This window comes from Cydia pomonella, chromosome 20, assembly GCF_033807575.1.
Source record: "Cydia pomonella isolate Wapato2018A chromosome 20, ilCydPomo1, whole genome shotgun sequence".
Classification (NCBI taxonomy): Eukaryota; Metazoa; Arthropoda; class Insecta; order Lepidoptera; family Tortricidae; genus Cydia; species Cydia pomonella.
The window spans coordinates 6,376,431-6,403,036 of record NC_084722.1 but is presented as its reverse complement, the minus strand read 5'-3'; the positions used below and the strand labels follow the sequence as shown (position 1 = coordinate 6,403,036).

At 37.5% G+C, this 26,606-nt stretch overlaps 3 protein-coding genes across 3 annotated transcripts; all 3 read left to right on the top strand.

The window, feature by feature from the left end:
- Positions 1-10,171: 10,171 nt before the first annotated feature.
- On the top strand, positions 10,172-17,653 carry LOC133529312 (uncharacterized; the record flags this gene model as incomplete). Its single annotated transcript, XM_061867008.1, has 2 exons — positions 10,172-10,316; positions 16,959-17,653. Coding segments are annotated over 2 exons (561 nt in total), but the record flags the coding sequence as incomplete, so codon positions are not given.
- A 3,303-nt stretch (positions 17,654-20,956) lies between these two features.
- LOC133529271 (uncharacterized) lies at positions 20,957-22,959 on the top strand. The gene has a single exon (XM_061866966.1). The coding sequence runs from the start codon at positions 21,116-21,118 to the stop codon at positions 22,265-22,267; it is 1,152 nt and encodes a 383-aa protein (XP_061722950.1). The 5' UTR covers positions 20,957-21,115; the 3' UTR covers positions 22,268-22,959.
- Positions 22,960-24,890: 1,931 nt separating this feature from the next.
- LOC133529272 (uncharacterized) lies at positions 24,891-26,214 on the top strand. Its single transcript, XM_061866967.1, has one exon. It carries the CDS (start codon positions 25,109-25,111, stop codon positions 26,063-26,065), a length of 957 nt encoding a protein of 318 aa, XP_061722951.1. The 5' UTR covers positions 24,891-25,108; the 3' UTR covers positions 26,066-26,214.
- Positions 26,215-26,606: the final 392 nt, after the last annotated feature.

The window sequence follows — 26,606 nt, the reverse complement described above, 5'->3', positions numbered from 1 at the left end:
CAGACAAGCACCGCATTAGGATCTTCTTTCCCAGAGTGTTGTATTTCAATAGAAATATAATATAGTGATGACTGTTATGTCTCATGTCTATTTAGAGAACACACGCAGTGTAGGTACATAGGGACGGTCACGTCTGAAAATATTGATACGAAAAAAGTGCCAATAATATGTATACACGACTTTATTGCCCATAAATTAAAGTAGTGTAAGTATACATATTTTTGGCACATTTTTCGTATCGATATTTTCGGACGTGACTGTACCTATATATCGTGTCATTCACGAAGACGCGTGCCTTAACTCGTAATGTCATGTTATTAAAGGTTACATTTGACAAATCTGCGCGTCATCGTGGATGACACGAACTATATCTTATACCTCTTGCGTCGAATGATGGTCGCTATGGTAATTTTTATATGGAGTAGCTGTAACATTAAATGTTTGGGGACATTTTAGAAGTTTAGCACATTAATTTATTTAGAAATGTAACATTTTAGTAATAAAATACGGGAACAGCATACTTACCTATTTCTTTAATTATTATTTTAATTTTGCCCAAACTAAAGACTAAGGAACTGTCATAGGAGCCATTTTCGCATCGTTCACAATATTAACCTTATTACAAAAGGCATAAGGTCCACCGCTGGACAGTTAAGTGTTGCTGTTTGTACGAAACGAGCATGCTTTGCAATTATAAGGTTTTCGCCTAATAGTCGAGGTTGCTGATTTAACTGTATGGTATATTTTTGTCCGCTTATAGATCTACGAGCATAGTAAAACTAACTAAAACTCACTCAGACGATTTAATACATTACAAACTGATGGTATCGAAATTCAACCGCTTAGATGTTGAAAGTAAATAAAAAAGTCAATAATATCTACACACGTAAAGGAATACTAACCAGTTGTTAACCAAAAGATGAAAGGCACCCATTTCTGTCGAGATAGTTTGGCGCTCGAACGCAGCAGTGAAAGCGCCGATATTTCGAGACTGAAATGGTTTCACCCGAGTTTCGAATACGAAGAAAGTAAAGTACATGTGCATTTAAAAAACACGTATTTCTTGATCAATTAACAATTTAGGTAAAAATATTGGTATTTATGGAATGGGGAGTTAATTATCAGAATAGAAATGGTAAAACAAATCCATTTAAAAGCAAAGTTTTTTTTAAAGACAAAAAAGGTAATTAGAAAGTGTGCTCTAGAGCAGAAACGTATCATTTTCTGTACCATTTTAGAACAACAACGATCCACTTTCAAAGCTTGAGAAAGAAAAAATAATTTATTCATGTAGTGTAGGTAATATCATTTATTTATTTTTTACTGATGGAAGCGGTATCGGTTACTTTTGAATAACAGATACTTTTAAACATGGGTAAAACGTTTAGTATTAAATTACGTCTAGAAAGTTCACAAATCAGAATCATTACTAAATCGCTGAGATTCAAGAATCAGTAAAGTTTGTGCGGAAAGAGAAGAGTCGTGGAATGTATATATATGTGGGAATCAATAGATTATACGACTCTTCTCTTTCCGCACAGACTTTTTGTAATAAAAGTACCAAGTAATCATTTTACTTTGTGGACAGAAAAGCGCACCAACCTTGAAGCTCTAGAGAAGGCAAAAGAGAAGAGACAAATAATGCACGTCATTGAAACACGTAGAGCTAAATGTATAATAATAATAAATAATAAAAAGAGTCTCGACCAACACCTTGAGAGACTCTCGCTAGGTGGTTGGATCAAGGGTCAGATGCAGAAGGCGGTGATCTTGGACACGGCGCGGATAGTCCGCCGGTTCCTCTCTCTGCGGCCCTGACCACCGGCAGCTTGGGCCCTGCCCCACCGCTGGCGGCACCCTAGGTTAGGTTTTTTATAATGTGTTTATATATATTTTGTATTGTTTTGTAAGTGTTTTTATATTTTACTTTTATATTCATATTATAAATGACCTAGCCTAAGACCAAAAATAAATAAAGGGAATAATAAATAATAATAAAATAAAATTTTATTGGCATTAAGGGAAGTTATTTTAGTGTGGAAGTCCCTGACTTCTGAGCTAGGTAAAAACCTGTGTTACAGAAGTCAGTGTCCTCTCCCAAATATAATAGTAACTATTAAGACATTTGTATAGGTCACATACTCCGACACGAAGGGTTAAATAAAATTATACTGGAGGGCAGAATTGAGGAAAAGAGATGAAGAGGAAGACCCAGAATCATACATGACACAGATTAAAAAATGGTGCTGTAGTCACTCATATCAAGAAGTAAAAACGAAGGCCCAGAAAAGGCTGGAATGGAAAATGCTGCAGCGACAGAGGGCCAGGCCCTCTTAATATAAATATAATAATATGATCATTTTACATGGGTGTGTGCAGGGGGGGGGGGGAGCTGCGTAGAAACTTGTTAACAGGGGGTCACTTAACTCTGTTTACTGTACATATTATTAAATTGAATTGAATTTATTACGTAAAAACCATTTCGTTATTGACCCAGTAAATAAACGTACCTAATATTAGACAATCAAAAAGATATTTGAGTACATTATGCAACGAGGAATTAGGTATAAAATTGTTGACATACACGAGGCAAGTATAGATTTACTGTGGAATCGTAGTAAAAGTGTGAAATTGTGGAAATATGACATTTTAGCCGAGAACGGACACCCCAGACAAGGCCATGGGGTGTCTTATATCTTGCTATATACCTACCTACATTTCTTGTTTATACATTTACATTACGTAAATTTTTTTAATTAAATGAAGAATGCTATGCAATAATTTCGCATGTTCCTATTGACTATAATTAAAGGTAGCTCAAAATAGTTCATTACCATACAAGTGCGAAACATAGGAAATTCGAAACGAGTCAGCATCAAAAGTAACGGATCAGACAACTCGTCAAAAGTATCTAACAATACGAGTATCTAATAGCTTAACAAAAAGTTATAAGACCCTATATGTAGAACAATTGGGTACTTGACACATGTTGAATATTATAACAAAATTTAGCTAAATGGATAGAAAGAGACCGAGCCATTCATTATAAAAAAGTCAAATTTTAGAAAATATATTGAGATTATAAAAAAATACAAGGCTCCAAATTCTCAAAAAATTTTTTTTATATATTTCATAAAGAATAAAGAAAATGGTACCATTCGATTCCTTACATTTTATTGAAAAAAAAAAATTGTTTTACAACTATATACATAAACGCAATATTTGAGGGTCAAAGTGGCATTTTATTTTTATTTTCCATACATATAGGTCAGACTAATGTAATGCGACGTCACATTACAATATCATTTTGTTAGAGGCGATGGCTTATTTACAATAAAATGTTTACAAACATACATACATACACCGGCCAACAGTTCAGTTGGTATGTCAGTAGTAGTAGTTCTGGTTGAAGAAATGTCATTTTTGATACTGACAGATCATATTCGTGCCAAATGGTATTTTAGTTCACAATGGTTCACAAAGGTTTGGCAAGGCAAAAGGGGCACCTCCGATGTTGCTTAAGTCCATGGGTGGTGGCAAATCCGATGTTGCTTAAGTCCATGGGTGGTGGCAAATCCGATGTTGCTTAAGTCCATGGGTGGCGATGACTGCTTCCCATCAGGCGGCTCGTCGTCTCGTTTGCCGCCTATTACATAAAAAAACAGATCTAATTCGTTACATGTTATTACAAACAGAATACGCTTCTCGTTTTAAGTTGAGTATAACTCAAATCTACTACAACCAAGTACTTTTTCGACATTTTAGTTGGCTGTCCGTACATTGACCGACCCTGTATTTGATCTGTCCTTTCTAAGCCAATCTCATGTTTACTCCGTATTATTGACGGTTATTGTTCAACTTAGTATTGTTTAACACAATTTTAGTTCCCTTTTCATTATTTCTGGCTGCCTTAACATTGTCACAGAAAATTTTCACAACAATAATTTGTTTATAAGGCTTACAATACTAAACGTTTGCCTTTTAATAAGTTAAAAGTACACATTTTCAATAGTTGTGACGTCTAGGCGACTACACTACACTACACTACACTAAACTACATACATGACAATTGTCACCAACGAGCAAAACGTTTGGAAATTTTCATCTTTAAAAGGTCCCTTTAATAATACGACCCTCTTTATTATAAATCTAAATATACACCGTGGGCTGGTAAGACCCGACAAATGTTTACCATGTATTCCTGAGGTCATAATAAACAGCAATAAATGTTATGAATTTTGGTCTAATTACCCAAAAAAAATTTTTTTGCTGAAAAACTATAACTTTTTAAATCTTGGCGAAAAAAAAAACATTATAACGAATAAGTAAAGTTTTTCTTTTATTTACAGATTATAATTGCGAGTGTCCATTAACAGTTTAATGTCCGTCTATAAGATTGTCTTAACCAACTCACATAATTGCAGTATCGCAGCCAAAAAGGTATTTTTCACTAAGTTATTACAGAATCAAATTTTCACAAGAATTGTCAATATTTTACGGTCCGATACGAAAGGATACGATAACGATAAGTTCTGTTTTAGAAAAGTTCTACTTTAGATATCCTTTGTATGTCGTTTAATTGACAGAAGCAGCTACGAATGTTCGGCAACGAATGTCACTTTGACTTTAGAAATTAGAAATATAGTAGATAGATCTTATTGGGATCACAGCGGAATCGAAATAAACGTTAATTTTGACATCTTCTTTAGTAATCGATCTTTTAAAGATCTTTCCAAGATCTTAAACGTGTCTTAATCATTCTTCGAAACGGGACGTCAGTCTCTAAATGCGGTTAAGCATATCTTTAAAATTGGACGGGTTTTACCAATCCACGGTGTACAGGTTACATGTAACACTCGAATTTAATTATGAAGAAATTATTCAAAGACCAGTCACTCATAAATCGCTCTTAAAAGTTCTTAATGGTAATTTATGTAAACAATGGATCTTGTTTTTCTGGTTATTATTCATGGGATGGTAATGTCAATACTCGGTCTGGCGTGTTCAATATTTGATTTTATTTGACGTAGACCATCTGGCATCTGTTTTGTTTAGGTACGTCAAAATGTCGAGAGTGCGAATAATTTTTTGTTTTTCTGTATTCGAAGCAAGTAATTTAATACAAATTTATTTAATAATAAAGATAAAATAGTTCAAATTCGGAGGATGTAATGCGTATTTAGAGATAGTGGGTAAAACTTACACACACATACACACACAAACGCACACACTCACATACACACATATACACATTACACACATATGTGTAGTTTGTAAGATTTCAATCTATAAGTACGTACTTACTCCCTTTTATTTATACATGTACTAACTGTATTTATCCTATTTCTTAACCTTTTAATGAAAAGTACTTTAACTATTTGTAAATTTGTTATACGTCCTATTGAGTAAAATGTTTATGTAGAACCAGCTCGATGGGTCCCAAGATATAGATAGGCTCAGCCTAAATTGGGAGGACATTTTTGCAACTTTTAATATATTTTCTGTTATAATAATAAATTATTCTACATATTCTTATTCAATGGACTTATGAAATGGTATCGTTACTATCTTTAATTAAAAAGTGTGGGTAACTTTGACCGCTGTTATAAAAAAATACTTTTAGGGGTGCTAACAGGAGGGTTGCCAATTATCGCAACAAGTGGAGGAGGCCAAGACCCACAAAGGGTTGTAGCGCTTCCAGAAGAAAGTAACAGGAAATTTACAGGAAAAAATCGCTTGATGATCACTTTCAACTAATGTTTTGTTGCTCTGAAAGCTAAATTTGTATAAATTTTTATATTTTTACCGGATCTTACTTACAATATAAATAATACTAATTTTATTAGGTACTTACTTAAAGGTAAAACATTCTAACTGATAATATCAGAGCTGCAAAAACAGAATCTCGTCCCCTGAAAAGAATAAGGTAAGGTAAGGCAGTAGGTACAGTAGTACCTGCATGTAAAATAAGTAACGAAATTTCAATAAACAGAAATCACACCTTTAAATTCCTAATAATACAATAGGCCCCGGCAACTAGTCGACACGTCAGTCGTTCTCGTGTTAAATATCGGATCTCATAAACAAATGCTAAGAACGGGCGAGTGGACAGTTCAGGCAAACCAGCATAAGGTAGATCTCCGATTATGCGTAGACTCTGATCTCGCTAACTTGTACAAATTAGGGAGTAAGAATTTTTACATATCTCTAGGTATACGGCGCGATTCGAAGAATGAAATACGATAACGGTAAGTTCTGGTTTAGATAAGTTCTCATTTAGATATCGTATGTCGTACAGTTTTTTTTTTTTTTTTTTTTTTTTTTTTTTTTTTTTTTTTTTTTTTTTTTTTTTTTTTTTTTTTTTTTTTTTATTGATAAAAATGTTTACATGACATTACAATTGAACCAATGCGTCACGAAACTTAACTAACTAATAATTATTAGTATTAACAATTATAAAACAATTAAATTGGGACAGTAGAGCACCTAGCATCCATCGCCTCACAGAATCTCAAGCATTCACTATACACTGCCGCCCATCGCCAAGCAAATAGATCGCATTCAGGCGTCGATGCCAGGAGCGCATTGAGCAGTGAGAGGGCGCGGGGCAGCGGCGAGTTCCTGCGCGATACGGTGCGCGCCGGCGGCACGGCCAACAGGTTGCGTTGTCGTGGTCTGAGGGCCATTCTCGGGACGTCCGGAACAAACAGGCGCACGAGACCAGAAACAACTTCGGGACAGTCTGACTCCCCACGCAAGGCTCGGCATGCCATGACAAGGAGTTGGTAATTCCGCCTGACCTCCAAGGAATTGTACCCGAGGGAGCCGAGAAGATACTTTGTCGGGTACAGGTACGGATAGAATCCGAATATTTTTTTATAAAGGAACCTTAAAAACGCTTTCTGGACCTTCTCAAGCAGTAAAGCATACGTCGACTCGTAGGGGTTCCAAATGATCGACGAAGTCTCCAGCTTACTCCTTACTAGACCATTATCTCGAATGCTAAACCATGCTGAGCAATACGCATACTGATACTTGTACAATACATGCAGACATCCCTTCATACTTTCTTAACTTTTTTTAAACTCAAGTCTGCTGTACAAAGCGATACCTACCATTTTCCTCTCAAAACAACATTTTTGCAAGAAACAAGATGCGTTTTCTTCATATTCATGGTTTAGATCAGGGATCGGAAACCGGTATTTTTTGTATGGGAACGAAAACGGTATTTTTTAAAGAAAGAAGTTTTACTTCATTTCTAATTAGGCAATCTAATAATACGAAGTCGTTATCTGAAAACACAACTGAGTCCTACATTTAGAGTATAAAATAAACCGAAATATATGGTTCCGATCCCTGGTTTAGATAAGCAATAGCTATTATTATTATTAGTGTTTAATAGCATCGTTTGCAGATGTTTCTGCTTGTTAAAAATTAATTATTAGTGTTATTATTGAATCACCCTTAAAACAAACGAAAACGACTGGACACTCTCGGCAAGACTAGAAAGAAAAGAAATAAAGAAGTACCTAATTTAAGCGCAAGTCTCCTAAGTTTGTGACGAGTACTTCTAATCTATACTTATAAGAGACGAGTTCATTCGAATTTCGAGATCATGTTAAACTGGTTATTTAGAATTAGACTCGCCCGCACTCAGAATCCTTGGCCAGTTCACGGCCAAGGCTGTTTTATAAATGGAATAATCGTTTCTCGTTAAATATGTATGTCGTATGAGTGTCGAAATCCACCCGGTTCTTATTTATACAGTAGGTAGCGTCTGGCTCAGTCAAATGCGGGTTTCATGTGGACATCTGGACGATTAAAAACGAGTGTTTTAACAACAAATCCACCCAGTCCCACAGTAAGGTCATAAGTCTTATGCTGTGGGTACTGCGAGTAGTGATTATCGAAAACATCCATAACTCGGACACTTTAATAATATTTGTGCTAAACACCCAATTTTTAATACTACGTCGGTGGCAGACAAGCTTACGGTCTGTCTGATAGTAAGCAGTCGCCGTAGCCTATGGACGCCTTCAACTCCAGAGGTGTTATATGCGCGTTGACGACCCTATCACTCCGCACTCTCGTTAAGCTCTGGCAACCTTACGCACCGCAGGAACACAACACTATGAGTAGGGTCTAGAGTTATTTAGCTGTGGTTTTCTGTAAAGTGGAGATACTTTTCCAGTTGGGCTCTGCACTAGATCTGGAATGCCATACGCTGTGCTGTGCCCTACCACACAAAGCGAAGTGACATTCACAGTGCCTATGCCTCTCTTTTGGACGTAGTTTAAGGACATACCCGGGTCACAAATACTTATCTTAATATAAATGACGACCAGTTTGGCCTAGTGGGTAGAGACCCTGCCTACGAAGCCGATGGTCCCGGGTTCAAATCCTGATAAGGGCATTTATTCGTGTGATGAGCATGGATATTTGTTCCTGAGTCATGGGTGTTTTCTATGTATTTAAGTATTTATAAATATTTATATATTTTATATATCGTTGTCTAAGTACCCTCAACACAAGCCTTATTGAGCTTACTGTGGGACTTAGTCAATTTGTGTACTAGTGTCCAATAATATTAAAATATATATATATAAAAATGCCACTTGCCGATGAGGCTAGAAGCGTGGGGAGGAGATATCAGACGTAATAAAAAGTATATTTTATTTACTTGCTTAAACTTTTACTGTCTATTTTTACAAAATACGTAACTTGAACTTCCTTGTTTATTCCTTATTGCGCATTGTGTAAGAAGCCGTACATAATTAAATAAGTTTATATTGGGAGGCCTATGATTGGCTTAGATGGGTCTCAGAGTCTGACGTAAAATTTTTATCTTCTGTTTTGAATTTTTACACGTGCAAGTAATAGCAAATACCATAAAAATCACACGGAAACTGGACTTTATTTACAAGGGCTCTAAACCAAAACCTCAAAAGAAAGGTTAAAGTTGGCTCAATAGAAGTTAAAAATAGAAAAATATAAAAACCGTAAACTTCGGAGAAAAAGAGGGGGGGGGGGGGGGTAATGTATTACTTACTTACGTGGCTGGCGCGATGACCCAAAATGAGTCTTAGCCTCCAACACATGGACACGCCCCTTTTCTCGTTTCAGAGCGAACTCGCGCCAGCTCCCGCTGACGCCGAGCTAACGGAGATCTGCCTCCACTCTATCCGCCCAACGATATTTAGGATGACCAACAGGACGGCGTACAGAAATGTATAAGAATGTACAATTTACAGAGGACCAGTTTGGCCTAGTGGATAGTGACCCTGCCTACGAAGCCGATGGTTCCGGGTTCAAATCCTGGTAAGGGCATTTATTCGTGTGATGAGCATGGATATTTGTTCCTGAGTCATGGGTGTTTTCTATGTATTTAAGTATTTATAAATATTTATATATTATTAAAATATTTAAATATTTATAATTATTATATCGTTGCCTAAGTACCCTCAACACAAGCCTTATTGAGCTTACTGTGGGACTTAGTCAATTTGTGTAATAATGTTCTATAATATTTATTTATTTATTTATTTATTTATTTAAACTTTATTGCACAATATAACAAATAAAGTACAAATGGCGAACTTAATGCCTAAAGGCATTCTCTACCAGTCAACCATCAGGCTAAACAGAAACAGTAGTACGTGCAGGCATTAAACAAAAAAAAACAGAATAAGTAATTTAAAACAAGCAGAATAGCGATAAATAATATATACTAACGGCTATAAACTTACATAAATATACTATAATTAAATATACATACATATATATTAATTTATGTACCCAGTGCAAAAAATACTATGACTACTGTTCGCGCATCTAGTACTACCAGTGACATCTAGCGGCACTGCGGCGACAACTCCTGTACCGCCCCTCTCCGCGCTCATCTTTCTGGATTCATTCGACTCCATATACGGCACGATAAACACCTTGTTCGTTACATGTAATATTTAAGCGTATATAAAGCCATTTTCGAAATAAAACTAGATTTCTACAATATCGAAATAAACGTCTTCATTGAATGGACCCCTGGAAAACCACCGAATCCTGCACATAATTTGATCCTCGAGCCGGATACTGCAAGAGAAGTCAGCTCGTCAAGAAGACGAAATACCCTTGCGAGATGACACCAGCACCTCAGCAGCGTCTGCAGCAGTGAACGGTCAGGTCTACCAATCCCGTCTATTCCTTTCCTAGTCGAATTGTGTTAAAACCGAGTTTTTTTGTGCATTCCAGTGCCGCTCGTTACGCAAGTCACGCAGCAGCAGTTTGTGATCTACCGTACCCGTTTGGAATTTATGCACGTGAGTAGTTTCAATTTCTCTTAATCTTTCGAAATGGGTGAGGGGGATGAAGCTGGTGCTAAATTGACTATTCCTTCTGGATCAGGGTCACCTAGAAAAAGTCGGGCAACAATTTCAGAGCTCCGCAAACAAAGGGGTAACTTGAAAGGCCGGCTTACGCAATTCAAAAAATTCGTTGATTCTCTTTTATCGGTGACTCCTTCCAAAGTACAAATTGCAGAATTAAAATTACGCATGCAAGCATCTACAGAGACTTTTAAAAATTTTAATGACATTGAAAGCCAAATTGAACTTTGCTCTCCAGAAACAGAAATTTCTGCCAATTCCGAATACGTAGAAACTCTTGAGGAGTTATATTTCGGTACTATGGCTAGCGCTAATTGTTTAATCGATGGTGTGGAGACAAATAACGCTACTATTTCAAGTTGTGATCATGCCGTGAACAAACCGTTTTCAAAATTTAAACTACCCGAAATTAAATTGCCATCATTCGATGGTTCGTATGATCGTTGGCTCGAATTTAAACATTCTTATGAAACAATGATCCATAAACATTCCGATCTCGACGCGATTCAAAAGTTTCATTACCTTCGATCATCGCTAAGTGGTAGTGCATTACAAGTAATTAGTGCGTTAGAATTCACGGCTGCCAACTATATTCAAGCATGGGAATTGCTTGAAATTCGCTTTCATAACCCTAGGCTTTTAGTACATAATCACATAAAATCCTTGTTCAATATTTCAGCCTTGAAACAAGAATCTTCGACTCAAATACGTAGACTGATAGATACCGTGTTACGTAATTTACGCGCTTTAAAAACGTTAGAGGAACCTACCGACTCGTGGGATACGTTAATTATTCATTTAATTGTGTCAAAACTCGATACGACCACGGAGCGTAAGTGGGAATCTCACATAGGGTCTATCTCGGATAAGTCAATCAATAATGAGTCTAAGAAAGTTAAGCTGGAAGATCTGTTATCGTTTCTCAGAAACCGGGCGGATACGTTAGAAATGATAAACTCTAATAATTCCAAGGCACCGACCGCGGTTAGTACTAAGCCTAATTACACGTCAAGTAAACCTACGCAAGTAGTTAGCTGTGTCTCTGCTAGTGTTAATGTTAATAAATCGAAGCCTTTCAATAATAAACGTTTCCGAAACTGCGCGATGTGTAACGAGAATCATGCACTTTATACGTGTGCTAAGTTTTTAAATTTATCTGTCCAAGATAGGTTAAACTTAATTCAAAATAAAAACCTGTGTAATAACTGTTTACGCGAAGGGCATTCCTTAAATGAATGTATATTCGGTCCGTGTAAACAGTGTCAACAAAAACATAATACCGTAAAACGGTCCTACTTTGCACCAAAATTTGCTCCAAATTTTTGTAATTTCTTTTTTTTCTAAAAATTAATATAGTATGTAATGTCTTTATATACTTCATTTGAAAGTAGATCATCCCTACTATCGTAACAGAATGCTCATATAACGCCTAAATCACGTTTCGTATATATATATAAAAACTTTAATTTAGGAGCAATGTTACCCATTGTTTGGGTAACTTTGCCTCTGAATTTAACTTGTCCCAAAATTAATACTTTAAAGCGTTTGGTGCAGTTTTACACCATCATCAATAAAACAATACACAATTTACAATCATACGTGCACATTTTTAAGTAAATTTTAGGAAAAACAAAAATCCAAAAAAATATAGGTACAAAAAAAAAACTGAAATTTAGTTGAAGTGTTTTATTTTTATTATAATTACGATATTGTTCAGGCTTAGTGTTATTTCACTTAAACAATAATCAACAAGAAACAAAAACAGTCTTCTAAAATACAGAACTAGGATAAGTTTGAAGCAATCAATAAGAGAATCAGTCTCAAAACTCTCAATAGGTAGGTATCATTTTCCTTACTTATTAATCAACAATGCGTAAAAAACCTTCTCAAAAACGTAATTAAATATTATGTAATAAGAGATCAAGCGTTTTTTTTTTAATAAATTGGGTAGGTAGGGTACCTAGATATCAGATACCTATCCCCAAATTTCGTTCAGTTCCGGAATGGAATAAATCTCCCTTCGTCCATTTTTTTTTGGTGGATTTATGCATCCCAATACATCTTTCCAATCATAATGGATTTCATCCTTCGGTTTTGGCCACTTCCAGCTTGTCAAGGACCTTTTCATAGAGGATATATTTGCTCCCTTTGCGGAAATCTTGGTAATCACACCGGGAAATAATTCTCCTTCATATTTAAACACCACATATTGTCCCACAGCCTTTACAAGTGGCTTGAAGTTTCTAATACATTTAGTAGGTTCTTTGGTTAGAAAACTAGTTTCCGGTTCACTATCTATATCATATTTCTCACTGGCCTTTCTTTGGGTAAGTTCACCGATCACTATAGTTCTCAGACATTCTTGCAATGTGTCCTCCGAATAATTTTTATAATTACGAGCTCCCACCTTTTTTCTATAAGCCCGTGGCATGATTTGCTGTAAACAAAAATACTATTTAATTCAAAATGCCATAATATTGTAGGATTTATAAACATAATTGACTTCATGAGGTAACTATGTTCCAGGATCAAAGTTACCCCAACACGTGGTGCAAAGTAGGTACTTGAAAAATAATTTGAGGTTAAGCGTCGAAAAAATTTGAAACGGCTAGAAATATTGCAAGAAATGGGTAGCTTATTATATATATGAATACATCAAAACATACTTACCGCGAATCGATGATAACTTTTTCAGATGGAAGTCACTTTTTCTCATAATATTTTTTAAACGAATTCTCGTAGCGGCACTCGGTGACATCTGACAGAAAGAGAAAATGGCGGAACGAAATTTTGACATTCAGTGTTGCCAACTAGATAGTCCAGTGTAACAAATGCGTTCGGAAATTTTGCTGTATGAACCATAGACATCGACTTATAAGGGCCATAAACTTAATACAAAATTGGAGCACATTTACCTGGTGGGGAGCAAAGTAGGACCGTTTTACGGTAGTTTATTGCATATGGATAATACTCGCAATGATAGTGTGTGCGTGAGGCCGTCGAGTGCGCCTGCACACAGCGCGCCGTTATCAGTGCCGAGTACATCTAGCTGCTTTGTATCCGCTGACCGCGCGCCTATGGCCGAGTGCGAAGGTGGCGCGGAAAGTAGCCGGTTCGTTCCCAGGCGAGGCTTACTTCCTACTGCGTTAATTGAAGTGGCCGATGCGAACAATCAGTTCCATACGTGTCGTGCGTTTTTAGACAATGGGAGTGAACATTGCTTTATAACGGAAGAATTACGTAATCGATTAAACGTTAAAAATTTACAGTCCACTATTCAGATCTCGGGTGTAGCAGAAATAGTTACACAGACAAATCAGTCATGCGATGTAACTATACGATCTAAACAATCAGATTATTCTATGTCAATAACGTGTTTTGTCTTGCCGCGCATAACGTCCAGTTTGCCCTCGACTCACATAGACTTAGATAGTATACGTATTCCTGATAACATTCAGTTAGCAGATCCCGATTTTAACGTGCCTTCTGAAATTGATATACTTATCGGTTCAGAAATATTTTGGGACCTTTTAGACGGTGAAAAGATTCGATTACCAACAGGGCCGTACTTAATAAATTCGAAATTAGGCTGGTTGGTATCTGGTCCAATTAATACACGGAACTTGCGCATTAATAATCAAGTCCATTGTTATTTTACTCAATCGATTGACTCTCAACTTAGAAGGTTTTGGGAGATCGAGGATATCCCTCAGGTAGATAGTATTCTTACAGCTGATGAGCAGAAATGTGAGGATATTTTTACCAATACGACTACACGTGAAGAGGACGGTCGTTTCTCCGTCCGAATGCCGCTAAGAGAATCAGCTGATACGTTGGGCGATTCTTATACGTTAGCTAAAATTCGATTTTTTTCCTTAGAACGTAAATTAGAGCGTTTGCCGGAATATAAACGTTTATATTGTGACTTCATGCGAGAATACGAAAAGATGGGTCACATGACTCGTGTTACCGACTATGGTACACCGAATTACTTCCATCCTCATCATGGAATATTTAGGGAGGGGAGCGCCACCACTAAATTGCGCGTTGTATATAGTGGCGCTGCTCCCACCACCACGAATAAATCGTTGAATAGCATTCAGCTGCCGGGTCCAGCACTTCAAAACGATATATTTGCTATTTTGCTACGTTTCCGTCAATACAAGTACGTTGCTTGTGCTGATGTGGAGAAAATGTTTCGGCAGGTTTTGATCCAACCAGATCAGAGATCCTTGCAAATGATCCTCTGGCGTGAAAACCCTACCGATCCATTACACGTTTATGAACTCAATACGGTTACATATGGGCAAACTAGTGCACCATATTTAAGTCAACGTTGTATACGACAGTTAGCGTTGGAATGTGGTGATGACGTCATCGCGCGCGTTATCAACCAAGATATATTCGTAGACGATTTAATTACGGGAGATGATAATTTCCAAAACTTACTTGACATAAGTCAAAAAACGTATGACGTTTTGCAATCAGGATGCTTTCCTTTACGTAAATGGACCTTTAATTGTGACGTTACACAAGAAGAGTCCAAGGAACATTTTGTTGGTGAGCACACCCAGAACAAAACGCTCGGAGTAGGTTGGGACAATAAACGCGATGAATTGTATTACACTACAAAAATCGATCCTTTGCCTAATTCGTCGTACTTAAATAAACGAATGATGTTATCGATTATTTCACAGATTTACGATCCGTTAGGTCTTCTTTCTCCTGCGGTGATAATTTCCAAAATTTTGCTTCAAAAATTATGGTTAAGTCGTATCGATTGGGACACTCCGGTTCCAGAAGACATTAAATCGATGTGGAATAATTTCATAAATACATTAAGCCGTTTAAACGATTTACGGATTCCGCGTCATGTAAGGGGTGTACACACTGGACATACGGAATTGCATATTTTTTCTGATGCATCGTTGCATGCTTACGGCGCGTGCGCTTATATTCGGACATATGATGAAGGGTCAGATGTAACTGTCAGACTATTGTGTGCTAAAAGTAAAGTCTCACCCCTGAAGTCTCTGACTATCCCGAAACTTGAACTTTCAGGCGCACTCGTTGCTGCTAAGCTTTATAAGAAAATAACTGATTCCTTAAGGTTAGTGTTTAATAAAGTTTACTTCTGGTGTGACTCGACTATAGTAATTTCGTGGCTAGGTATGTCTCCGCGTCTATTGAAGCCTTTCGTTCAAAATCGGGTTACACAAATAAACGAACTTACCGGTAATGCTACATGGTTTCATGTGAGAAGCGAAGACAACCCTAGTGATTTATTGTTTAGAGGCGTTACTTTAGATAATTTAATTGATTGTAATTTATGGTGGTTCGGACCATCATTCTTGCATGACCCGAAATCGGATTTTATTAGTGACAATACGAGTAAAATTACGGCAATCGAAGATTTACCCGAGTTACGATCGACCGCGGTAAGTTTAGTTTGCAATCAGCAAGATGAACTATTTAATTTCGATAGATGTTCATCTTACATTAAATTAATTAGGATCGGCGCGTATGTACTCCGCTTTATATTAAACTCACGCACTAACTCTGAGCGTAAACAACTCCGCCAAACCGGTTCATTATCGGTGGACGAGTTGGATGCATCACGTCGTATGCTAGTTAGATTCGCACAAATGAAATCATTTCCGGACGTCTACGATAGTTTACTTAAAAATAAACCGATTAAGACGAATTGTAAACAATATAATCGTATATCCGGTCTTAACGTGTTTTTAGACGATCGTAATAAGTTTAAAGTGATTAGAGTCGGTGGTAGATTGTGTAATTCTACAAGTTTCGATTACAACAAAAAACATCCCGTGTTATTGTGCAGTAAACATAAGTTAACGGTGTTGTTATTCAAAGATGAACACAAGCGGCTGCTACATGCCGGACCGCAGCTACTCTTATCTACTTTGCGTGAATGTTGGTGGCCTTTAGGTGCGCGAAATTTGGCAAGGAAAATAGTGCGAGAATGCGTTACCTGTATTCGAATGAAAGGTAAAGTACTTAGTCCTATCATGGGTAATGTTATTTTGGATCGTTTAGAGCCTGGTTTCCCGTTCATTCGTACAGCCGTTGATTACGGCGGGCCAATTTTCATACTTAATCGAAACGGGAGAGGAGCTCAGCTTATTAAATCGTATATTTGTTTGTTCATATGTATGGTCACACGAGCCATTCATTTGGAACTTGTTACGAGTCTCTCCACTGATGATTATTTATTAGCGCTTAAACGTTTTATTAGTAGACGAGGAAAGCCTCATATAATTTATTCAGATAATGGAAAATGTTTTGTTGGAGCCGAAAAGGAATTTCCCACATTTCTAAAAAATAGTTCGAAGGAAATAGTCGATTTTGCTGCCAATGATGGCATTAAATTCAGTTTCATTCCTCCTTATTCTCCCCATTTTGGCGGATTGTGGGAGGCTGGAATAAAAGCGTGCAAATTTCATTTAAAACGGGTAGTAGGTAATGCTAGGTTAACTTACCAGGAATTCAGCTCGGTTTTGACACAGGCCGAAGCCATCCTGAATTCCCGGCCCATGTCACCTATGTCCACAGATCCTACTGATCTATCCCCGCTCACGCCTGCCCACTTCCTAATTGGTCGGCCGTTGACCTGCCCTGCGAGCGAGGACCTTACGGATGTGCAGCCTTCCCGCCTGTCTCGCTACGCCAGGATCGAAGCCCTACGTCAACACTTCTGGCGTCGTTGGGCCAAGGAGTACGTTGCAGAGCTCCAGCGACGAACCAAATGGAAGACAAAGAAGGACGACATATCGTTAAACAGTCTCGTTTTAATCAAAGACGATAACCTGCCTCCTCTCAATTGGCGGCTAGGCCGAGTCACGCGCCTATACCCTGGGAGCGATGGCGTAAACCGTGTCGCCGACATCCTCACGGCGACAGGAACAATTCGACGCAGCTTTTCAAAGATCTGCCCGCTACTACCAGAGCCGGCAGACCACGACGTATGATGACTACTTTGGGAGTTGGTGCTCCCAAGGCCGGGGGCATGTTCGCGCATCTAGTACTACCAGTGACATCTAGCGGCACTGCGGCGACAACTCCTGTACCGCCCCTCTCCGCGCTCATCTTTCTGGATTCATTCGACTCCATATACGGCACGATAAACACCTTGTTCGTTACATGTAATATTTAAGCGTATATAAAGCCATTTTCGAAATAAAACTAGATTTCTACAATATCGAAATAAACGTCTTCATTGAATGGACCCCTGGAAAACCACCGAATCCTGCACAAGGAAGGACAATTAACCAGAGAGCTTGTCGAAAAAGTGCTTGCGTAACATACGCTTAAACGAGAGCTTGGTTTGAGCCTTTCTGATGTTGAGTGGGAGATCATTCCAAAGCCGGATCGCCTGAACGGTAAAGGAGTTAGAGACAAAACCAGAACTATGACAAGGAACAGTAAGCTTGAGACTACGGGACTCGCGAAGGGTGCAACCTGTTCGGGCAGTTATAAAATGAAATTTGGATCTGAGATAGTCGGGTGCTGTTGGATCGAATAAAACAGAGTATAGTGTGCACAAAATTCGCAACGATCTACGTTCACGAACAGGGAGCCAGTTAAGCCGACGGCGATATGCAGATATGTGGTCATATTTACGGAGTCCGAAAATAAATCTGCTATTATTAAGAAGCCGATCTAGTTTGTTCAGAGAAACTTGTGTGATATTCGTGTAACATACATCAGCATAATCTACAATAGGTAATACAAGAGCCTGAACAAGGAGCACCTTAGTGCCAATCGGAAGGAAGTGCTTAAGCCGGTATAGGGCTCTAAGTGTGTTAGTGACCCGGCGACATACGTCCGACACCTGCGGTTCCCACGTCAGGCCGCTGTCAAGAATCAACCCCAGGTTCCTCACCTGTGATGCCAGTGGTACAGGAGTATCCTCGAACACAACAGGAGGCAAGTGAGCAATGTCGGCCATGGAGAGTAAGCGGGGACTTCCTAGAACAATAGCCTGGCATTTGGACGGATTCACGGAAATGCCGAAACAACGGGACCAAGCAGAAATGCGATTCAAGTCCTCGTTGATTTTCGCTATAGCAAAATCCAGATCGTTAATACTACTATGGGTGTACAATTGCAAGTCATCGGCGTAAAGATGGTAAGAGCATGCAATGTGAGACGCAATCAAATTAATAAAAATGGAAAAAAAGAAGTGGAGATAGTATTCCGCCCTGCGGAACACCAGAGTGAGGTCACACCAGTCAGAAAATGCATAACTGTCAACGCGAACCATCTGACGTCGATCTTGAAGATATGAGGCGAACCATTCAGCCGTTGATGACGTAATATTCAAGTGATTCAACACAGCCAACAAGAGATCGTGATTAACTGCATTAAATGCGTTTGAAAAGTCAATCAAGACCAAAACCGTCAGCTGCGTTGACTCCATAGCTAACCTCACATCTTCAACGATCTTAAGCAATGCCGTGGTAGTGCTGTGGCCAGGACGAAAACCTGATTGAAATGGAGTGAGGACATGGTTGGAGTAGATATGAGCAGATAGTTGTTTGTGTACAATAGCTTCCAAGACCTTAGACAAAAAAGGGAGAATAGAGATGGGACGAAAATCTTTTAGTGTACTGGGGTTAGAAACTTTTGGTAAGGGAATAATATGTGCTTTACGCCACAACGACGGGAAAACCCCAGTTGACAGTGAGAAGTTTATAACATGGGTTATAATTGGGAGAATACATTCCAAAATGCAAATTAACATAAGTCTACTAACCTCGTCGTGGCCAACAGCATTAGATTTGATAGAGCTAATAACCTTAGCAACCTCATCATCAGTTACCAATGTAAAAGAGAAACTTGTATTAGAGGGGCAGGGCAGGGCGGAGATGAGAGAGAGACTATGAGATTTAGTGACAGGATCTAATGTGGTCGATTTCGAAAAGTGAGAGTTCAGGTCATTTAAAGAAAAAGAGGAAAAGGACATGCCATGACTCTGTTGTTTACCAAAACCGATTGAGTTTAAAAATTTCCAAGTTTCCTTAGGCGATGATGGAACAATGTTATTGAAAATATGTTTGCGCTTCGCTGCTCGCACCATCTGATTACATCGATTTCTTGCAATCTTGAACAAGCGCCAGTTCTCTTCAGAGCGATCCCGCTTATATTTTCGGAATGCCCTATCTCGCCTAGTCATAGCCATGCGAACCACATTTGTAATCCAAGGCGCGGGTGGGCGCTTCAGCCTTACCGAACGAATAGGCGCATGCGCATCATACAACTTTAAGATAATATTGCTTAATGACAATACCGCCTCCTCCATTGACTGTGCCGACAGTACCACCGACCAATCTTCATTACGTGCACTTTCCCGTAAAGCCTCCACGTCAAGCCTCGCAAAGCTGCGAAGTCGTAAATAAGTGCAAGGTGGTTTTGGAGGCTTGATCTGGTAGCTCAAATAGATTAGATCGTGGCGTGAGAAACCTGGGGCCAGCAATTGACCGCATTGCTTGACATGATCGACAGATGAGGTGCAGATGAGATCCAGCCAGGAGTCTGACGCATCAACATTGTGATGGGTTGGTTGGAGCGGAAGTACCTTAAGATCAGCCGATTCTAAAACTAAGTTTAATCTACGTGTCCTGTGGTTGTCCTTCAAAAGGTCGGTGTTAAAGTCACCCATGATCAACTGATGTATATATTCAGTGCTGAGAGAGGAGAGAACAGTATCAAGAGCATCAAAATAATCAATGGTAGGGGGACAATAGACAACTCCTAGGGCTGCTTTAGTGCCCCCAACATTAATTTCCAAAAACAAATGTTCTAAAGAACCTGAATATTGAGACGGGGAGGACGAAATAATTTTGAACGGAATGTCACTGCGGAGGTAGATGGCAACACCGCCACCTCCTTTGCCTGTACGGTCATTCCGCAGTAGCACGTAGCCGGGAAGGCCGTACGAAGTGGAAGGAAGCCCAGGTTTTAGCCAGGATTCTGAGACAAGGATGGCATGAACATTACTAAAAGAGAAAGTGTCTAGAAGGTCGTTATAGTGACAAGGTATACTCTGTGCATTTATGTGACATATATTGAGCAACTTATGTTTGCTTTGAAAAGTTCGTTTAATGCAGTCGCCTAATGTGTCCGGCTCATCAGATAAGGTACTATCGATAGAGTGGAAAGATAAAGACATGTCGCAAGCAGAATGATAAGATTCATCGTCGTCGTCATCGCCGATCATAATAGTTTACACTTGTGGGTACATAAATAAAATAAATACTAAAAATATATGTATGAAGTGCAAAATAGCACGGATGACAATTGCAGAGCAATTCAAACCTAGTTGGTTCTGTTTACCCCGCCAGTCGACCCTTTACACACAGAAACTTAAAACAAAACAATTCAATACAAGTGCACAAAATAAACAAGAACAGAAAATAATTACGAATTAAGAAAGAATAAAATCTGAATACAAAGATAAAAAGAAAACAAAAACATAATATGAGCAGTTACAAAACGCACTCATTGACATTAGAAACTTTGACACGTGACAGTTGTGAAAGATCCATCAAAAGAAAAAAAAGGGCGGGAAACCGAAAATACTAGGCGGCATTTTTGAAAATATTTTAATTATAGTGTTTTAAGTCCTTTTTTACTGACAAAACCGAGATATATTTGCTCATTTATTATTAAATTTAATGTTAGATTAAATTTCTGATTCTACTCGTTGAATGAGGCCAGGAGGCAGGGGTGCGGGCGGCGGCCCCTCCCCCATGGAAACAGAAACCGCCAAAACTTCAACAAAAAGAAGAAATAAAGATGTTTCTGATACAGAAGTCACATCATGTAAGCAAAAAATGACATACATACGAAGTCGTCGCGGTCTCTTCAAAGACCACAACCCCATATATGAAGATTTGACAAAAAAAGAGTATCCTGTACTACTACAATCTGCTTCTAATGAACTGACTCATAAAGTCCCCATGGACATCCTCAAAGTTAATGGAATATTAAAAGAGATTTTGGGGGTGCAATATGTAAAGGCGGCTGGTAACTTTTATGTTAAAGTTTATTTCGGATGTGCCAAGGATGCAAATGCATTTTTGCTAAACAAACCTATACTACAAGAAAATAATTGGAAAGCAACAATTCCATATGACAGCATAGAGTGCCAAGGAATTATTCGTGCTCCTGTGGATCTTAGTGAGGAGACATTGCTCGAGGACTTAAAAGCGAGTTGTATGATTCTTGGTGTAAAGCGCTTTACCAAAAAACAGGACGATGGGCAATTCAAACCTCTCCCAACCGTCCTGGTTACATTTATGGCCTCGTCTAGACCCGACCACGTAATCTATGACCATATCTGGATGCCTGTACAGGAATACATCAGACCTCTGCTTCAGTGCTTCAGATGTTATAAATTTGGACATGGCAGTGGAGCTTGTAAAAGCACTCAAGTATGTTCCATTTGTTCGGCGGGTCATTTTTACAAAGAATGTACCACACCATCAGTCTTCAAGTGCTCAAACTGTAGTGGACCCCATTCGGCAGTTTCTTATACCTGTAAAGTGAAGGCAGAAAAAATTGCACAAATTAAGAACAAGATAAATGGCAAATTCTCTTATGCAACTGCAGCTGCAATAGCTGTTACACCTAATAATAGTACTAATCCAAATAGTAAGATTTTAAAAACACCTGCTAAAACACCTCACGGACGTGCTATGATTGCTGACATTATTAATTCTGATATTGTCCTTAATGCAATCACCAAAACAATTGTAGAATTAATGAAAAAAAGAGAAGTCAATAATACTTCCTCTGGTCCTTTACCAATATCCTCCCAAATGATTAAAGAGCTGCTTGTAACAAGTTTTACCACTTAAATTATGGACAGGTTGGGTATCAAACAATTAAAAATACTTCATTGGAACTCCAGAAGTCTATTTCCAAAACTAGGTCAACTTATACATTTTTTGCATGGCTGTGATGAAAGTGTCGACATTATACTATTTAATGAAACTTGGCTGACCCCTAGCAAAATTATCAAATTGCCTGGGTTTACTGTAATTAGAAGAGACTCAAACCATCCCCATGGTGGTGTTGCAATTGCAATTCGTTCCAAATACAAGTTCAGTATTGTCAACACTTTATCACAGTACCATTTTCAAAATATATTAATTAATATTAACATTCATAATTTTTCTCTAGATTTGTTATGTGTATACGCTCCTCCACCTCCAAATGGTAAGTTTACTATAGATTCATTGAAAGATACATGTTCAAAATTTGTAAGTAATAATCGTTTGATAATAGGTGACTTCAACGCACATCACTCATCTTGGAGTTCAAGAGTCAATGATGGAAGGGGTAAAGCTCTTCATGCTTATGTGGAGAATTCTGACTTAATTTGTTTAAATGATGGCACTATCACCACTTTTGCTCCGTTTGGCCAACAAGGTAATGTTCTGGATTTGGTATTCGCATCCCGAGCTCTTAGTTCTAGTTGTTCGGTATTTGTTCTTGATGATCTTCTTAGTAGTAATCACTTCCCTTTGCTCATTAGTGTGGTTTTTGACTCGCCCACTCATACATATTATTCTAATAACTTATTTAAGGGTCCAGGTATTAATCTTCAACAAGATGATAATTCACTAGCTAAGGTAAATTTTAAAAAGCTTGACTGGTCTAAGTTTAACAAGTTATGTGATGATAAATTTGAAGTTTTTCAATTTGTAAATAACCCTCTAGAAAACTATAAGAAGTATTTGAGTATTTTGCATGACATATTAATGACATTTCCTAAAAAGTATTACCATCACACAAATAAATCCTTAAAAGCTACCCCGTGGTGGAATGATGAATGTGACCGTGTAGTTTTACAAGCTAAAATTGCATTACGATCTTACAAACAATATCCTTCTATGGAGAATTACATTATATACAAAAAACTAGATGCTCTAAAGAAAAGAACATTATTTGAAATTAAACGCGTGAGTTGGTTGAATCTTTGTTCCTCCTTTAATCGTATGACATCGAGTAAAATTATTTGGGACCATATACGTAGATTTAAACATGCAAAACTGAATACCGTTTCTTCATCTTCAATTTTTTTTCAAAATCCTGATAATGTGACATTGTTTTTAGACAGAATTGTTTCCGAAAATAATCAAGTATCAAATAGTGACCTTAATGATTACTTTGAAAATCGTGGCTGCCCGGAGGCTCAATGGATGGTCAACCCATTTTCTATTAGTGAATTTTTAGCCGCATTAGAAAATAAAAAAGAAACTTCACCTGGTCCTGACTTAATTTCTTACAAAGTAATTAAAAACTTACCTCTTCATGCCAAGACAATACTCTGTAAAATATTTAATGATTTGTGGCAAAGTAATTGTATTCCCCCAACGTGGAAAATGCAACATGTCGTCCCGATACTAAAACCTTATAAGGATTCTAATTGTGTTGAGTCATATAGGCCAATTTCCTTAACGTCTTGCTTTGCGAAAGTTTTTGAAACCATTTTAAAAAATAGACTTGAGTGGTTTACAGAAAATAGCAAAGCCATTCCAAGTACTCAATATGGTTTTCGGAAAGGTAAAAGCACGATAGATAACTTAAGTTGTTTAATTGGGGATATTAAGAACAATTTTCTTTCTAATCAATATACTTTGGCGGTTTTTTTAGACATCAAAGGGGCGTTTGATAACATAGATCACGCATACCTTATTAAAAGTTTATCTTTATTAGGGTTTCCTGGTCATATTTTACGCTGGTTATTCAATTTTCTAAACAATCGATCTGTAACTCTAAAAGTTAATAAATCTACATTAATAGGTTCTAAAGTTTCTACAAAGGGTACTCCTCAAGGTTCTGTATTATCTCCTCTTATATTCATTCTAAGTTTGGTTTGTTTCATGAAACAAATTCCTTCTTCTGTTAAGCACTTATTTTACGCTGATGATTTGGTTTTATATGTAAATTGTAATGACATAAAAAATGGTGAATCTATTATGAACAGTTGTCTGCGTAATATTCATTGCATATTAACAAATTCGCTAAAACTTGAGGTTAATGTTTCCAAAAGTTCTGTAATTCTCTTTTCTCAAAATGGATTACATTATCCTCAAGTTTTATACAATTCTAACGTTATTCCTGCTCAGTCTTTTGTCAAATACGTTGGCCTATTTCTTGATTATGATCTTTCTTGGAAAACTCATATTGATTCAATTTCTAAAAGAGCTGAACTGGGTGTAAACATATTGAAGTCGTTAACTGGAGTAAAATGGGGTGCAGACCCTAAGGTCCTTAAAACAATATATATCGCGACAATTAGAAGTCATTTTGACTATGGTTGTATGTTTTTTGCTGATGCGAATACCCATCTTTTAAGGAAACTAGATATTATCCAAAATAGGGCCCTACGAATTATTACGGGGGCTATGATGTCATCTCCAATTAATTCTCTGGAAATAGAGGCTGGCATTGTTCCTTTATTTGTACGCAGATGTTACATCACTGACAAGTATGTTCTTAAATTAGTTAGTCGTGGTAACGAAGTAATTTATAGATACTTAAATAATATCAATATTCCAAATTATAATTTAATACCGTTTCCTAATTCTTCTTCCATAAGTGATGTTATAACTTATTTAAACTTTGAATTTCAAGATATAGTGTATTGGTCTAATTTGCTTCCCTGTTTTGAACATGATTACAATGATATTATGCGAGACGTGGTTGTTGAACTGGTCAAATTTGAATCGAAATATGACTTTTTGGAGTTTCTTGATGATAAGACTGATTTTGTTAAGTTATATACTGACGGCTCTAAAACTAAAGATAGGACCAGTTTTGCATTTTTTGACTCTTTTTTGAACATAGGAAAAGTTTTTGAATGTAGTAGTTATTTTTCAGTATTTTCGGCTGAAGTATTAGGCATAATTTATGCTTTAGAACATATTCGTAATTATTATATAACTAAAAATAAGTTTTTGATTCTATCTGATTCGATGAGCGCTTTACAAGCGCTTAAAAGTAAATGTGTAAGTGCATCTGTAAATTATTTAATTTATAAGTTGAGAAGTTGTTTAAGTTCTTTGTTGAATAGAAATATTACTGTTGAATTTTGCTGGGTTCCGGGACATTCAGGAATTTTTGGCAACGAACTAGTAGACAAGCTTGCCAAATCTACAGAAGATATACAAGTTTGTGATTTAAAAGTACCTCAATCCGATTTAGTACCTTTTGTTAAAGAACTTATGATTAGACGTTGGAATAACTCATGGTCTAAATCCAAAGAAGTCAAAGGGAAATGGCTTGCAGAAATTGTCCCGGCACCCAGCTCCAAGTCGTGGTTTGAATACCAAAGAAAATATGTAGAAAGGGCATTTATTACAACTATATGTAGATTGCGCATTGGTCATGCTCGTTTTCCCGCACATCTTTTTAGATTAGAGCTAAGTGATTCTGCTGTTTGTGCACATTGTAATTTTGATGTATGTGATCTTGAACATATTTTTTTCCATTGTCCTTCATTTAATTTACAAAGGTTATTGTTTGTTGCTATGTGTATGGATACTGGTTTGCAAGTTCTGCCAAATTCAGTACAGGGCCTTATGAAATATCCACAATTATATCCTGTAATCTATCAATTTGTTACTCATACTATAGGTAGTTTGTAAATATTGTAAATATCTCATGTAACTATTAGATTCGTGTCTCATTTTTATGTGAATTAGTTATAAGTACTTATGTTACTTTTGTATTTCATGCTTGAGCTGATGGCCTAGTTGCCAATGCTCGTAATAAATTAAAAAAAAAAAAAAAGATCCATCAAAACAATCGATCAAATTAAAAATGTATAAATGATATAGAAGGTAGATGGTTTAAAATATGAAAAATCTTAAATAACAAGTGACGGTAATCTTAACTAACCCATATAATTTTCATAACTAAGTTTTTATCACGTCTACTCAGTGAATTAATGCAGTATTAGGAACAAAAACCGAGAACACATAACTATGACTAACTACATTGTACAGATCCCGCGTTACTTATCTCCTCTTCTTGCTTGAAACGGTTGTCGATCCTGGTTCCTTAGCCTCCGACGCTGGAACAGGCGCAGGTCCCTCAGACGGCGCCTGTGCATCAGCAGATCCCGCAGAGGCTGCAGCAACTGATGCGGCCTTCACTGACGACTGCGCAGGCCTTGGCAAGACTACG

What these genes read in the sequence shown, in the direction of transcription:
- LOC133529271 (XM_061866966.1), top strand. Translation starts at nt 21,116, where the DNA reads ATGAGGCCAGGAGGCAGGGGTGCGGGCGGCGGCCCCTCCCCCATGGAA.
- LOC133529272 (XM_061866967.1), top strand. Translation starts at nt 25,109, where the DNA reads ATGCGAGACGTGGTTGTTGAACTGGTCAAATTTGAATCGAAATATGAC.